The sequence below is a fragment of the Berghia stephanieae genome, chromosome 1, assembly GCF_034508935.2.
Source record: "Berghia stephanieae isolate SIO BIC M18660-M18661 chromosome 1, UCSD_Bste_1.3, whole genome shotgun sequence".
Lineage (NCBI taxonomy): Eukaryota > Metazoa > Mollusca > Gastropoda > Nudibranchia > Aeolidiidae > Berghia > Berghia stephanieae.
In genome coordinates, this window is record NC_088360.1 from 79,055,293 (window position 1) to 79,071,201 (window position 15,909).

Below are 15,909 nucleotides of genomic sequence, written 5' to 3' on the forward strand. Positions count from 1 at the left end.
AACCTGGGACTACACGAAGTCCCGAGTTTGAGAGTTTTGCCAAGATGAGGGTCATTTAAATCAATTGATATTTGAAGGACGAGTTTTCTGACCAAAATTGCAAATACGTGTTTTCCAGAGTATGGCAGTGAACTGTTTGAAGCATTTTCTAAAACTCTAATATTTCACCCTGGTTGCTGTAATTGTTATTCTACTTGGTTGTCAAAGTCAGCCCCTTCAGTATTATGGTAAATGATATGTTGAGAATATAATATGTTATGATCATTACCATTTATTATTCTAAATGCCTCCATTTTGTTCTCCTAACCAGATTACGGTATTTTTGTGAATGATGATAAAGTTCCGGTGGAAGAGAGCCCTATTTCTAAGTCAAGTCCAGAAGACATTTCCATTTTATACGGTATGTGCTCTGCCGTTCTTTGGAAAAGACCATTTAAAAAAAATTTGGCCAGAAAACTCGTCCTTCAAATATCGATCGAGTTAAATCACCCTCGTCTTGGAAAAAAAACCCTCTTAAACCGGGGACTTCCCGTAGTCCCAGGTTTGAGAGTTTTTTGCCAAGATGAGGGTCATTTTAATCGATCGATATTTGAAGGTCGAGTTTACTGGCCAAATTTTAAAGGATGGGTTTTCCAGACTATGGCCGTGCTGTTCCAATCATTTACATTTCATATGTGGATTTAACCAGAAAACTGCCAAACTCTGGAAAAACTCGTATTTAAAAATACGGCCAGGAAATTCGTCTTTCAAAAATATCGATCGATTTGAATGACCCTCATCTTGGAACAAAAAAAAACCCTCTCAAATCTGGGATCTCGCGGGGGTCCAAGGTTTGAGAGTTTTTGCCAAGGTGAAGGCCATTTAGTTTGCTCGATATTTGAAGGACGAGTTTTCTCGCCAATTTTTAGACACGAGTCTTTCCAGAGTACGACAGTTAACTAGTTAACCAGTAGTTTGCTCGAAACTTCTTTTACTCGGCTTTTACTTCTTTAAAATATCATGTTCATAGCAAGAAAAAAAATGATTCATATTATGAGTTATGACTTCTATTCCAAGATATAAATATTATCACAATGTTACTTTTATAAGCAAAGAGGTCAACTATATTCTTTTTTTAAAGCCCTTGGTGCAAAAAGCGTCCATGGAGTATATCACGGTTTATGTAGCGTTAAATGGACATTAACAATGAACTTTACCCCTAAAAAGAACAATTGCCTATTGGAAATTACTTTCCGCCAGTTTTAGCAGTATTATCTACCCAGTAAGTGGGCAAAAAGAGGGCAAAGTCAGAAGAAAATCTCGAATGCACCGGAACGCTTGTGAGGCGGGTGTTCTACCATTTGAGCTATCTAAATCGCGGGAGATTATCGGCGAATCTCCCCGACATTAATTGTAAACTACTGGAGCATATCATAGTGTCCTCTGTGACAAACCATCTTGAGTTAAATGATTTACTGAATGATGCTTAGCACGGGTTCGAAAAACGCAGCTCATGTAAAACACGTTCAACCTCCGTGGTTGATGACTTCTTACTGAAACTTGACAAAAGTAGTCAGGCAGACATGAAACTTCTTGATTTCGAGAAAGACTTTGATAAGGTACCACATACTCGCCGTCTAGAACGTTGGTCAGATACTGAAATGGATCAAATTATTTCTGATCGACACAACTCAACAAATAGTTGTTAAAGATCAAATCTCCGACGACCAGATAACCTAGGGTGTCTTCAAAGGATCGGTTCTTGGTCTTTGCTTTTTCTTGTTTTCATTAACAACAACCATGGTGGCATGACAATCAAAGTGCGTCTAATTGCACTGCACTATATAATAACAGTCATTCAATTGAAGACATTATCCAACTAAACTAGGACTTGTATTGAGGAAAACAGAGCTTGTGATATTCAGGATAAGCTAATGCAACGATCAGACAAATAGAATAAGAGCTTTTTTAACGCAAAACATGAGTGGCTGCACCGTCAAACAAAACTCAACACTCGCTTACAAAACCGTAGTAAGACACAACCTCAAATATACAATTATAGTATGGATCCCTACATCAAAATTGATATCAACAAATCAGAACTGCAACTGCAAGGAAGATTATAAAGAAATACTCTCATTACAATGGCGTAACAAAACTCACAGAAAGCATAGGTCTAGAAAAGAAAAACAACACCTTCACGAAAGAAACAAGATGTGTACTTTCCAAAATTTGAATATAGACGACACCAACATGAAATTCCCTAATTACCTTACCCTTACCCGGGTTCCATCTCTTTCCATAGGTCGGATGTCATTGCCTTCCATCCTTCACGGTCCATTGCAGCCTCGTTACAGTCTGCCATGCGCCGTCCTGTAGCTTCCTTGATGCCATCTGTCCAGGATTTCCTTTGTCTTCCTCTGCCTCTCGTTCCTTCAATTCTTCCCTCCATTATCCTTTTTCGAGACTATCATGTCTTCGCAAGTGTCCAAAATATGACAGCTTTTTGTGCTTCACAGTCAAAAGAAGTTCTTTTTGTTTTTGGCCCATTAGGTCGAGGACTTCGATGTTTGTTTTTCTTGCTGTCCAAGGTATTTTCAGCATTCTCCCGTACGTCCACATCTCAAAAGCTTCAATACGTTGTTCTGTCTGTGCGGTTAGTGTCCACGTTTCACAACCATAAAAGAAAATGGACCACACATAGCATTTGGTGCATCTCATTCGTGTTCTGATGGAGATATTTGTGTTGGTGAGGATTGGCTTTAGTTTCATGAACGCATTTTTGGCCAGCATTATTCGTCTCCTGATCTCTTCGTCAGACTTTGCATCGGATGTTACTAACTGCCCCAAGTACGTGAACTCCTTTACTTGTTCCACTGGACAGTCTTCTATATCTATATCTATGTCTATGGGCTCTTTCTTTTTTGTTATCACCATTTTTTTGTCCTCTTCGCATTCATGAACAGCCCCTTTTCTTTACTCTCTTCGTTCACTTTTGAAAGTAGCTTCTGTAGGTCTTCCTTACTTTCCACAACAGGACAGTATCGTCAGCGTAGCGTAAATTGTTGATGTTGTGGCCACCAACCTTCAACCCTTGTGCTGTTTCTACTTGCCGAAAAATAGACTCTGTGTATAAATTAAACAAGCAAGGAGACATAACACATCCCTGGCGCACTCCTTTCTTGATTTCAATTGCATCTGTTGTATCTGCCTGCACTTTTATCTGAGCCTTTTGCTGCCAGTACAGATTAGCGATTAGATAATTACATAAAATAAAACATACACAAGAGAACATGACAACAAACTGTCAACACAAACATCTGTCAGAAAGGAGTGGTCTCCCTTTCTCTATTTCAACAAAAACAGAGAGACACAGAAAATCTTTTCTGCCTCCAGTATTAGGCTTTATAACAAGCAATAATCATAATTTTATATACTTATCTCGATTTTCACTTCCAAATAATGTAAATAATAATTCATTAAATTATTTGTTTATTTGTTTTGCAATCTTTTCAATTTTCAGTTTATAGTGACAGTTTTAACTATTTTACAGTGGTGAAATTATTCATATAAAGCGCGGCTCTGGTTGTGGAACCAATACTGGACTATATATAGATCATATTTCCATTATCTTTTTATCTTAAAGGTAAATTATAACACGTCTGTACAAAAAAATCCTTTTTGGATGCAATAAAATATTATTATTATTATTATTATTATTATTATTATTATTATTATTATTATTATTATTATTATTATTATTATTATTATTATTATTATTATTATTATTATTATTAAGAACAGACACCCGCCCACACTCTCAGGAATTGGTAGAAACTAAAAACAATTTACAGAAATCTTAGAGACTTCGAAAAAATACCAAATAATGAAATGTTCATAAGGTGTATTTTGAAATGTAGGTGGGTGAGAGAGAGAGAGAGAGAGAGAGAGAGAGAGAGAGAGAGAGAGAGAGAGAGAGAGAGAGAGAGAGTATGTGTGTGTATGTGTGTGTGTGTGTGTGTGTGTGTGTGTATTGTGAACTGTAGTCTGGACCACAAATAAGAAATATACGATATTTAATCAAAACAGGGATTTTGGATTTTCATTAAGTGTGAATGCAAAACTTCTATACTAAACCACTTTCTAAATATAAATCTACTTTTGCTAAATTGGAATTATCAACCAAATAAAAAAAAACCCAACTAAATCCGCTTATTGTGGAATATGTCCAGGTATAATATGTTTAGAAAGTATTTGTATCGTGAGGTAAAAAATTCCATCAGACGTTTGTGTCAATATTGTCCATCAAATGACGGTTATACGTGCATGATCATGATGTTTATTCTTGTGTCCTCGTATCAATTCCAATCAGTTTCCTTTATGAATCATTACTGGACCTGAGGCAAATGTTTCATTTGCATAAATAAAACCTCCTTGTTTTCATGACTCTGGTGCAATTTATAAACAGAAGTAATTGGAAATACGTATCATTTAGATCAATAAGCCTCAAGTGTTGTTTCAATTTATCCAGATTTCAGAATAACTGCAGTGTGACAAAATTCTCTTTGTGTTATGTGATTGCATCAAACGAAACCACCAAAAGTAGCTCAGTGATGTTTCATAGCTCTGTTTGGAAGACAACTTTACAAGATATGAAAGTTATTTTTTAAGAACTAAGATACAAATTGAATGTTTGGTATTGGCAGATGCACAAAAGAGTAATAGGCCCATATTTCTTTACCTTGAAAACGATTAATTTGCCTGTTTAGATAAGCTAGACTTTTATGCTGCATCCCATCTTCATTGATATCGGCCATGGATAAATTATCAGTAATACGGTGTTCGCCTTGGAGACAAGCCTTTCGCGAATTTCTAAAAGACATTCTTAAAGTTTCAAAGTTTCAAAGTTTCAAAGTTTATTCAATCTTAGCCTTTCGCCAATAAATCAACAATTTGATGACAACATACCTGAAAGTGGGGAAAAATGGTAAATGGAATCAAAAAATAAACTGATACACCACACAAAAATACAACAATCGTAATACCAATCAATACGTACAATAATAATAATAATAATAATAATAATAATAATAATAATAATAATAATAATAATAATAATAATTAATAATAATAATAAATATAATAATAATAATAATAATAATAATAAAAGAAGAAGAAGAAGAAGAAGAAGAATAACAATAATAATAACAATAACAATAATAATATTACCATCATCACTACTACCCCAATCATCACCGTTACCACCACCACTATTACCATTATCACTGCCACTATCACAATCACTTTTACATTTCCAATAAGTTTCTCTCATTTAAAAATATATATATATATATAAATATATTTTTTTTAAATATATATATATATACATTGATACCCATCACAACAGACCTCCTTACTACTACGAACATTCCCGTAGAACTACGGCTAAATCCCGAGCTGGATATAATAAAAGTTTTTAATTAAATCCCATTTCTTGAAAACCAAGTTCTGGTGCCAGAGTTATCACATTGAGTTAAAAATATTTTTCCCCACGCTTTATAGGGACAAACCGGTGATTTTTAAGGGTTGTTAAAATGTCTACGATGTTATTTACCCTGCAAAATTACTTATTACATTTTCCTATTTCAAGTAGACAGGTCTGCTATGATAAGTATCAGTTCCATAGTCAAAATAAGACAAACAAAAATAACTTTGATTTTAATCAATAATCCATACGATTTGATGACACCATACATGAAAGTAAGAAAAAAAGGTAAATGAAACCAAAGCATAAACTGATACCATAAATAATCATAAAGATACAACATTGTAATACCACCAATAATAATAATAATAATAATAATAATAATAATAATAATAATAATAATAATAATAATAATAATAATAATAATAATAATAATAACAGAAGCGCCACAGCAATAATATCTAGTATTGTATTTGTAAATGAGGCCAGATGGATTGGGAGAGATGGGCTCGGTCGCATGGCCGCATGGGTAACCGGAAATTTCTCCGTATGATTTTCCTATGGGGTTACATCAGGGACATTGTTTATTCAGTTCCCATACAAGATGTAGGCACACTTACCATGAAAAAAGAGCTGTTTTTGATTCCATTACGTCACAAAAGCCACAAAACACTGGGAAAGAACTCGAAAATAGGTCAATTTGCTTGTAGGTAGCCATGTCAAAGATATTGAGCCGCATTGACAGGCGATTATGATAATCTAAATGTAAAGCATTTCTTCATAATATGATAATCTAAATGTAAAGCATTTCTTCATAATATGATAATCTAAATGTAAAGCATTTCTTCATAATATGATAATCTAAATGTAAAGCATTTCTTCATAATATGATAATCTAAATGTAAAGCATTTCTTCATAATATGATAATCTAAATGTAAAGCATTTCTTCATAATATGATAATCTAAATGTAAAGCATTTCTTCATAATATGATAATCAAAATGTCAAGCATTTATTCATAAGTCCATGTTTAAAGTATTTTGAATTTAACGTTTTTCTTTTAAATTTGTTATTAAACAGGGAAGACTGTATATTGAATCATTTAGGCACATCTAGATTTTGATATTAATATCCTGAAGGCTTGCGCTTTTTTAACTCCTAAATTTTGAGGAATAAAGGTGTGACAAAAATGGAATGAGGTGTTTTATTATAGTACGGGGACAGGGGCCCGTGGTAATTACATTGGATGTAAATATGAAATACAGGCACCGTTCATTCTATTATGTCAATTTCTCAATCAAAAAAATCCTTTGGTTGCCTGATTGCAAAGGGGATAGATAAATTGACTTGAACAAAGCCTTCAGTTGACTTTCTCTTTAATCCTTTACAAACGGGGTTCATGTTTACTCTTATCTGACAACATTATACTGTATCTCAATATCACCGTTTTCACCAAAAATGAAGTTCTTGTTCCATCGGCGCTGTAATTGCTCTCTTGGTTTAAAAAGGGTTAGGTTTGTTGTTATTACGTGATAAACTGAGGAAAACACTAAGAATTTCAGTCCCGCCACTAAAGGGTTAAGATGCCTCAGCCCGTTTCCATGGCTGATCGATTTTGTGGAGCGACCGTGGATTTTACGGGACAAAAACAAACAATTTTAGTCTTTCAAGTGCAGGCGTGTAATTACGGTATATTGACTCTACTTCTCAATCAATCAGTTTCGACTGACTTGTGTAAATTATGCCATGTTTTAACAAAACACCTTTTTTTCATTTTGGACAGAATACATTAAATTCAAATGTCAATCGACTAAGGTGACTATCGACTTGTTAAAAAGCCTGAAATATAAAACTTATTTTAAGTATCAGGCTTCAGTCTTTTTGACAAGTTGAGGGTCGTCTTAATAGATCAATAAATGAAGTAAACATGTATTCACCAAATTGATTAAAACATGCTTTGTCAGGTCTCGAGGGTGTTCATGGAGGATGCAGAAGAAACAAAACGTTATTATCTAAAAGATTAAATTTGCTTTAAGCGAAATTTGTTATTTTAAATTGACATTTAGTATGAAGAAAAAATATTACGGCGTTATTTTCAGAGTGTCAGTAAACAACTTTATTTTATTATCGTAGTACGTAGACCTTTCAAACGTTGTAACTACCTCGTCAAAAGTGCAAAGCATTTAGCTATCCACGAACACAAAAATATTCGTTTCAAACCCAAAGTCATTTCTAGATCCCTCTCTCACCCACTTCTTGAGATCGCCGATTCGTTCGCCACCATCGCGAAGTAATTTTGACCAGCAGTTAAGCTTAATAGCCAATATTCTCATCACAAACATATAACATAGAAACGATTGAGACATTGAGTATGCTCCGGTGTATGGGGTGAATTTTTAATTCAGAAAAGTGAGTGGAGCAGGCACTTATGTTGGTAACAACAAGATATGAAGTGAGTAGAAAAGTGCCAGAAGACAATAGAGAATAACATTTTTTTTCGCGGCGGTGGTGGGGTTTGAACCTGCGACCTTATTGGTACGACAACTCCGCCTGGCAGGTGAGAGCGTGGCTCTACCGTGTGAGCTATCCACGAACACAAAAATATTCGTTTCAAACCCAAAGTCATACTCAATGTCTCAATCGTTTCTATGTTATATGTTTGTGATGAGAATATTGGCTATTAAGCTTAACTGCTGGTCAAAATTACTTCGCGATGGTGGCGAACGAATCGGCGATCTCAAGAAGTGGGTGAGAGAGGGATCTAGAAATGACTTTGGGTTTGAAACGAATATTTTTGTGTTCGTGGATAGCTCACACGGTAGAGCCACGCTCTCACCTGCCAGGCGGAGTTGTCGTACCAATAAGGTCGCAGGTTCAAACCCCACCACCGCCGCGAAAAAAAATGTTATTCTCTATTGTCTTCTGGCACTTTTCTACTCACTTCATATCTTGTTGTTACCAACATAAGTGCCTGCTCCACTCACTTTTCTGAATTAAAAATTCACCCCATACACCGGAGCATACTCAATGTCTCAATCGTTTCTATGTTATATGTTTGTGATGAGAATATTGGCTATTAAGCTTAACTGCTGGTCAAAATTACTTCGCGATGGTGGCGAACGAATCGGCGATCTCAAGAAGTGGGTGAGAGAGGGATCTAGAAATGACTTTGGGTTTGAAACGAATATTTTTGTGTTCGTGGATAGCTCACACGGTAGAGCCACGCTCTCACCTGCCAGGCGGAGTTGTCGTACCAATAAGGTCGCAGGTTCAAACCCCACTACCGCCGCGAAAAAATTTTTTATTCTCTATTGTCTTCTGGCACTTTTCTACTCACTTCATATCTTGTTGAAAGCATTTAGCAATACACTGTAAAAGTTAATCTAGAAAATGAAAGCGTTTTTTTTTTTCTCTTTTTCTTTAATAAGTTGCCCTTTCATTACAAAGAAATATAGGGAAGTAGGAACTAGGATTAGAGGTAAAAATCTGATCAGATTTGTAAGATACTGGCCTGAACAACACAGAGAGAAACATTATGCCCAAGAATCATACCCCCAAAAAATCAGCATTTCTTGAGTTGAAAAACAGTAGCCCTCCAGAGCCATTAGGCCCAAGGTGTCGGAGTTTATTTCGGTTTCTATCGCGTGAATCGGGCAATAACAAAATTGCTTGCTACCCTTTGGATAGGAAGTTTGTCTACAGCAATGTCCTTGAGTTGAGGATACTTTTGATAGAGATTAATTTTTCTTGCATTCTTCTTTCTACTTGTCCAGGACTTTAACATTTACATCTTTTCAAATTTGTATTTAGTTGTTCTTTACAACTCATTGAGAGCCGCAAGACCCATTTGAAAAGTTTCAAATTTACACAGGGTGACAGTGGTAACATGCAAGGTGCCCTTCAGTTGTCTATAATCTAGTACTTTTCTTGAGATATGCCTCAGAGCAGGATGTTCAGGCAATGATAAAAGGAAAGGAGATAAAAGTAATAACCTCAACTTCGCGAAGTTCCAGGTTTTGAAGGTTTTATCAAGATGAGGGTCATTTAAATCGATCGATTTTGAAGGACGAGTTTTCTGGCCAAATTTTTAAATTGGAGTTTTTCCAGAGTTCAATAGTTAACCGGTTAAATGCATACCATTTTGCCTAAGGTGTGAATGATGCCTGACTGCAGGCAGGGGTAGTCATTGTAAGAGTGCTTTTAAGAAAAGAGATTCAATTGGCGACCTGTACTGAGTGAAATAGAATATTCTTCTTCACGATTGAGGGGGGGGGGGGAAGAGAGAGAGAGAGAGAGAGAGAGAGAGAGAGAGAGAGAAAGAGAGAGAGATAGAGAGAGAGAGAGAGACAGACAGAGAGAAGCATTGTAACACGCATTGTTGCAATGGCATGATGGAATTGTGGTAATGCGACATATAAGGTGCATAAAACTGCATTTACATAACTATTTTAAACTGCACATACCAATCAATGCACATACAAATCATTCTCAATATGTTGTAGAGATTTAAATTTTGATGATTTAATTTCTTTTCCCCGCAGATTGCTACATACAGACTTGTGTACCTGAGTTTGTTCGCTGTACCCAAACTTCCCAGGAAAGAGACTCTTTTAACAGATGTAAAGCCACGCATCGACTGTGCGCGTTGCGATGTTGGGTTGCTTCTACGGAGATGTCACTGAACCAGAATTGACCCCCGACAGATTTCTTGTAGACAAAAGGACATTTTACAACACTTTGAAGTCCGATCGAAAGCCTGTGACGCATTCGTTACTGTTGTTAGTCGATTTTCTGGAAAGAACAGTGGATATAAAATAACTCTCAAACAAATGCTTCGGGGTAGATAGACTTATAATAATTTTTATTTTTTTGGAATATTTTTTCTTTACTTTGAAGCTATGATTTATCGATAACATTTAATCCGTTTTTATTGATATGAAAATGAATCCTTAAAATCTAAAACTGTTTCAAACTGTAAATCATGGGCTGAAGATTAACTGGTTCTATCTCCAGATTTCTTCAAATTGAGAAACATTGATTTTAAGTTTATATTAGGTTAATAACTGTATATAACCTTTAATCACTCGTTTGTACATGACTTTTAAGCTAACTTCCCGATTTAAACAATTTCTTTGTCGGATGAAGCCACTTCAAATGTGATTGTCATGCATATGGTATCTCAAAATATCCAAAGGTGGAGATAGTACCAGGATATCGTCATCTCACGAAATTTTGATAATTGGTTAATGAATCGATTTAATATTGTCTTATCCTGTCTTATCTTGAAAAAAAAGTTAAACGTTACATGAACACAGGCGTAGCATCAGTATGATCTTGAACGCTAAACATATAGTATCGACTATTTTTCTGTTTCAAACGAATGATAGACTATCATTAAAGTTTATTTGTTGACATAATTGTTACCTATCTGTGTTAATCAATTAATACAACAGATCTATCAAATTATTTTCTAACGTATCTATAGGCCGATCAGAGTTGCCTTAATGGTGATATAATCTCTGAGGTTCGCGTTGAACAATTGAATCTGGCTTTTCGACATTAACAAATTGTTCCGATCACTTTGTTATAATTAGGACCTGATAGATAAACCAATTCTGCCATGCTCTGGTAAAACAGATATTTAGAAATTTGGCCAGAAAACTCGTCCTTCAAATATCGATCGATTTAAATGACCCTCCTGTTGGCAAACTCTTTCAAACCTGGGACTTCGCGAAGTCCCAGGTTTGAAATTTTTTGCCAAGAGGAGGGTTATGTAAATCGATCGATATTTGAAGGACGAGTTTTCTAACCAAATTTCTAAATGTGTATTTCAAGAGTACCTCAGTATTGTGGAATGAGATGACTCAGGCCTGTTGGGGTGACGTAGACCAGCCCCCAAATCTGCCCCCCCCCCACCCCAACCCCCACCCCCGATTAAAAATCATTGAACAAATATAATAAATGTACAACGTTTGATAGATTTCATCATTTCCCACATTTAGAAAAACAATATCGGACAGGATATTTCAATGTCATGATATGTCTTTAGACCACCTTTAAAACATATATATGTGATATATCGTGACATTGAAATGACCTGTCCGGTTTTCTTAATCTGAAGTATGAGGGAGGGTGAAACTTATCAAATAATGTTTATTTTACTATATTTGTTTAATAATTTTCAATAAGGGGGAGGGGGGGGGGGGCACATTCTGGGAATGGTCTTCGAGACCCCAACAAGCCTTAAGTCACCCTAATTCACGGTACACTAATTGCACTTTTTTTCACCATTAAACTTACAAGACAAGGTGATATGTTTTATTTAATTAAGACACATACTCATAATTATGGGATAACGATTATAGATTTATTTCTACTGTTAGTGTTAATTTTGGCAGAAAAAAGTGATGCCCGGAAAAAATTGACATTTTTCAGATTATGAGACCTTTTCTTATGACTACTCTGCACCCTTCTTTTCTTTTTTTTTTTTGTTTGTTTGTTTGTTTGTTTTTGTTTTGTTTTGTTGTTATTGTGAAATTTTATCTGGCTACTCCGATGCGTATAGTTGTTTTTTTTTTCCATAATATTGAATGTGCACAATATGCCATCGGTCTATCAAGAAAGGATATATTTTAATCTCTACACAGTTTCCTTATCTAAAGTTTGAATCGTATTTTGATTTTTAGAAAAAAGGCATTTTGTCATTAAAAATCTATTCAGAATGGAAGGAAAAAGATTTTTCTTAAAATGATGATTTGTACAGACTTAATCTCAAGATTAGCATAAAGCTTAAGAACGTCTGTACCTATTTCACTGTATATTTGTACGTCTAACTATTTGTGAAACGTCTTCTCAATCTGGTGTTACAGTTGGGGTGAATCAAAAATCGAAAATATCATTTGAGTTAAAATGGTCAGGCCTTTGAAATTTTAGTTTTACGCTCAAAATTCCATATTTTCAATAATGAAAACGTTGCTGCTTGAAGCTCGGAGAAAAAGATAACGATGGGAAATGAAATAGAGGGTTAATTTATTAAACGAAGACAGATAATGTGGCCGTTTCGGGTTTGCACTTTATCAACAAAACGCAATGAATTGAGGACGAAAGAGGGGCGTGAGAATGACGTGGTTAACTCTTTCCTTACCAGCTATTTTTAAAATTTCCCCCGAAAATTCATTCCTATCAAACACAAAAATAGACTTTTCTTACTCAAACAAAAAAGTAACAAGTGAGCTCTCAACACAGTGTTTAGCATGCATAGCTGTAATCAAAGTATTTCTTGAAATTTTGTGATGTACAAGAGAAATCAGAATGAGAAAATTGTCCTTTGCATCGTAACGAATGTGACGATTTTCCTATGGTTGGAAAGGAGAGGGTTAAGGTGAAAAAGGTTATTCACGTCTCTCATTCATCCTAAGTGTTTTTCATTCATCATGTTTTTGTTGATAAAGGGGGAAGCCCCACAGTGTCCACATTATATGTCTACGTTTACTAAATTGGAGCATTTTTTCCCTTTTCAATAAACATTTTAGCTTCAGTCTCGTACATTTGTTATGAATTCAATTTCCATCATCAAATCCACCTCGGCATAATACCGAATTGAGACGAGAGGTCGCATTCAACAATTAATAATAACGATCTAAAATGGATCTTTCTCTTTCCGGGTTGTTGTTGTTTTTATTTTGTTGTGTGTTGTTTTGCTGGGGGGTTTTTTGTTTTGTTTTTTTTTGTTGTTGTCGATTTTGCCTTCTTTTTTTTTATTTTCTATTTTGTGTGTCCACCTCTACCTCCTCATCAATTCATTCACGCATTCATTTTCGTCAGTTTATTTATACTCACTACCTGCTTATTCAGCCTGCCTCGCCTCTCCATTATTCGAATCATTATCAATCTAATGTATTAAATTCGGTTTTTCCAAATTGATCATTTCATCATTGATTTGTTTGTATGTCTGTTTGTTTACATGTAACTTATTATCGTTATGCTGTCAAAATTGTACAATCACTTGACTGTTAAACTATAAAAGAAGAGTGGAAAAAACATGAATTATATTAAAAGTCCTACCGTCTCAGATCGTGAGTCTCAGTCCATTATATTTACTTCAATATTATTTCTTCAAAGTAGAAAACGGTAAGGGCTGCCTGAAGCCGGTGATCGTAAAATACTAACGAAAGAGTGAAAATGGAAAGGCTTCGTATGGGAACATGGGAACATGTTTTGTTCCCATACGAAGCCTTTCCATTTTCACTCTTTCGTTAGTATTATTTCTTCAATACTGCAATACAGATTTATCTTGGTAAAAGTAACGTTTGAATAACCCACACACTTGTGCCCGTCAATTATTGTGCTGAATTTCGTAAAATTGAATAAATCCTGTTTTAATAGCTTTCTCTTGACCGGCCATTTTTAGAATTTTCCCTGTAACTTCATTCCCACCCAAAGACAAAAATAAATTTTGTATTATTCAAATAAAAAAAGCAACAAAAGCATTCTATAATATATAATATTGTTCATCAAAACGAGCTCAACAACACAGTTTCAAGTTTTTATAGCTATAATAAAACGTTTACTGTTAATTTTGTAATGTACTAAAGAAATCAGAATAACAAAAGTGTTGATTGCATCTTAAAGAATGTGACGATTTTCCTATGGTTGATAAGAATAAGGCTATGATGAAAAACAATGCGAGGCATTTGCTCCTTTGTATTGACCTGTAACATACCAGAGAAGGGTAATCAGATATAACGGTGTGTCGCTGATCTAGATGTTTCCAAAAAAAAAATATTACGTCACTCAATTTTACGACATTCAGCAAACCAGTTAACCAGCACGACGCCTGGGTTAACCAAACTTCACTTTTACCTTTATCTTAATCATAACAGAATTATTTAGAATTGTGTTTTTGTCATTTATCTGGAGTCATTTATCGATCAATAATTGAAGAACGAGTTTTCTGACCAAATTTTTAAATACTTGCCGTTCCTGAGTACGTCAGCTAACTGGTTAGAACCCCACGTTAAGAAAAAAAAGAGCATCTGGTGGATGAAATAAAGTATTTGCTGCATGCAGTAAATTACTCCAACATATTTAGTCCTATTTATATATTATAAACGGATACTCCAAGTAAGATATTTATGACCCATCTTCAAAACTGTCGTGTCTGAAAAAGATGTTTTTAATTTGGATTGAAATGTTACTGGAAAAATCGGTAGATTGAAATTACCTTCCATCTGTCAAATCGACAAAAGTTTCTAACTTCAGACTTCTACAAGGATCAATATTTGACTTTAAAAAACTATGGTCTTAGTGAGAATTGGAGTCCAGACGGTCTTAGTCACTTCAATTATCAACATCTGAACACAGATGGACTTTTGAATTACGCTAGGATAGAAAAAATAGTTTTAAATTCCTCTCCTCAAAGACTTACACGTTGCGTATTTGGGTAAGAGTTCAAAGTAGTAACATTTGTCTTAAATTAAAGCGCACCAAGTGCAATTCCGCTACACCACAGAAAACAAGTCATTCCTAAAGCTAATGCTAACATTTTTTCTTAGATGGCACATGATTTAATATAAGGACCATCATATTGTTGGATTAGGTTTAGAGAAACATATTTGTAAACCAAAATATCAAAAAAAATGCTAATTAATAAGATGGTATAACTGCGAGGCAAGACAATGACATGGGAGCTATTCTACCTTTCAATGAGAAAACATAGCTGAACATCTTGGTCAGAAGATTGAGGGTTGGTCTACTGTCCAACAAGAAAACATCGCTGTACATTTTGGTCAGAAGATTGAGGGTTGGTATACTGTCCAACAAGAAAACATCGCTGTACATTTTGGTCAGAAGATTGAGGGTTGGTCTACTGTCCAACAAGAAAACATCGCTGTACATTTTGGTCAGAAGATTGAGGGTTGGTCTACTGTCAAACGAGAAAACATCGCTGTACATTTTGGTCAGAAGATGGAGGGCTGCTCTACTGTAAAACGAGAAAACATCGCTGTACATTTTGGTCAGAAGATGGAGGGCTGCTCTACTGTAAAACGAGAAAACATCGCTGTTCATTTTGGTCAGAAGATTAATACATCATATTATAAAGATCGATTAAAATTATCCAAAGGAGTCAATATTGCTCTCTTTATTTCAAGTAAATCACGAAGGCAAGTTTATTCTTGGAAACACTGTGACAAAATCGGTCACAATATAAAAGAAAAACTCAACTTGATTGCTAAGCATTTTGTATGACACCTTGTGGGTTGTTTTGCTTTCGATATTTGACATATCTAAACGTCAACCTCTAAAATTAGGTTTTGATTCAGTTCTCGTGTCACTCTTTCTGTTATTATGCAGATTAAGATAAATGTCACCGTCATTTGCTTTTATCTCCAATAAAAGTGGAAAAAGTTGAAGACCAAAATAATCGAGATGACTGTACGTTTTGG

The 15,909-nt window shown here is 35.0% G+C and overlaps 1 protein-coding gene across 1 annotated transcript in view; it reads left to right on the top strand.

Annotated features, from left to right (window-relative positions):
* The window catches only part of LOC144958225 (uncharacterized), a 120,655-nt gene extending 107,120 nt beyond the window's left edge, over positions 1 to 13,535 (top strand). Inside the window, exons 4-5 of the mRNA XM_078890063.1 lie at positions 311 to 400; positions 10,006 to 13,535. Coding sequence (XP_078746189.1) covers positions 311 to 400; positions 10,006 to 10,157 — 242 coding nt within the window. The 3' untranslated portion in view covers positions 10,158 to 13,535. The remainder of the gene's footprint in view (positions 1 to 310; positions 401 to 10,005) is intronic.
* The last annotated feature ends 2,374 nt before the right edge of the window (positions 13,536 to 15,909 follow it).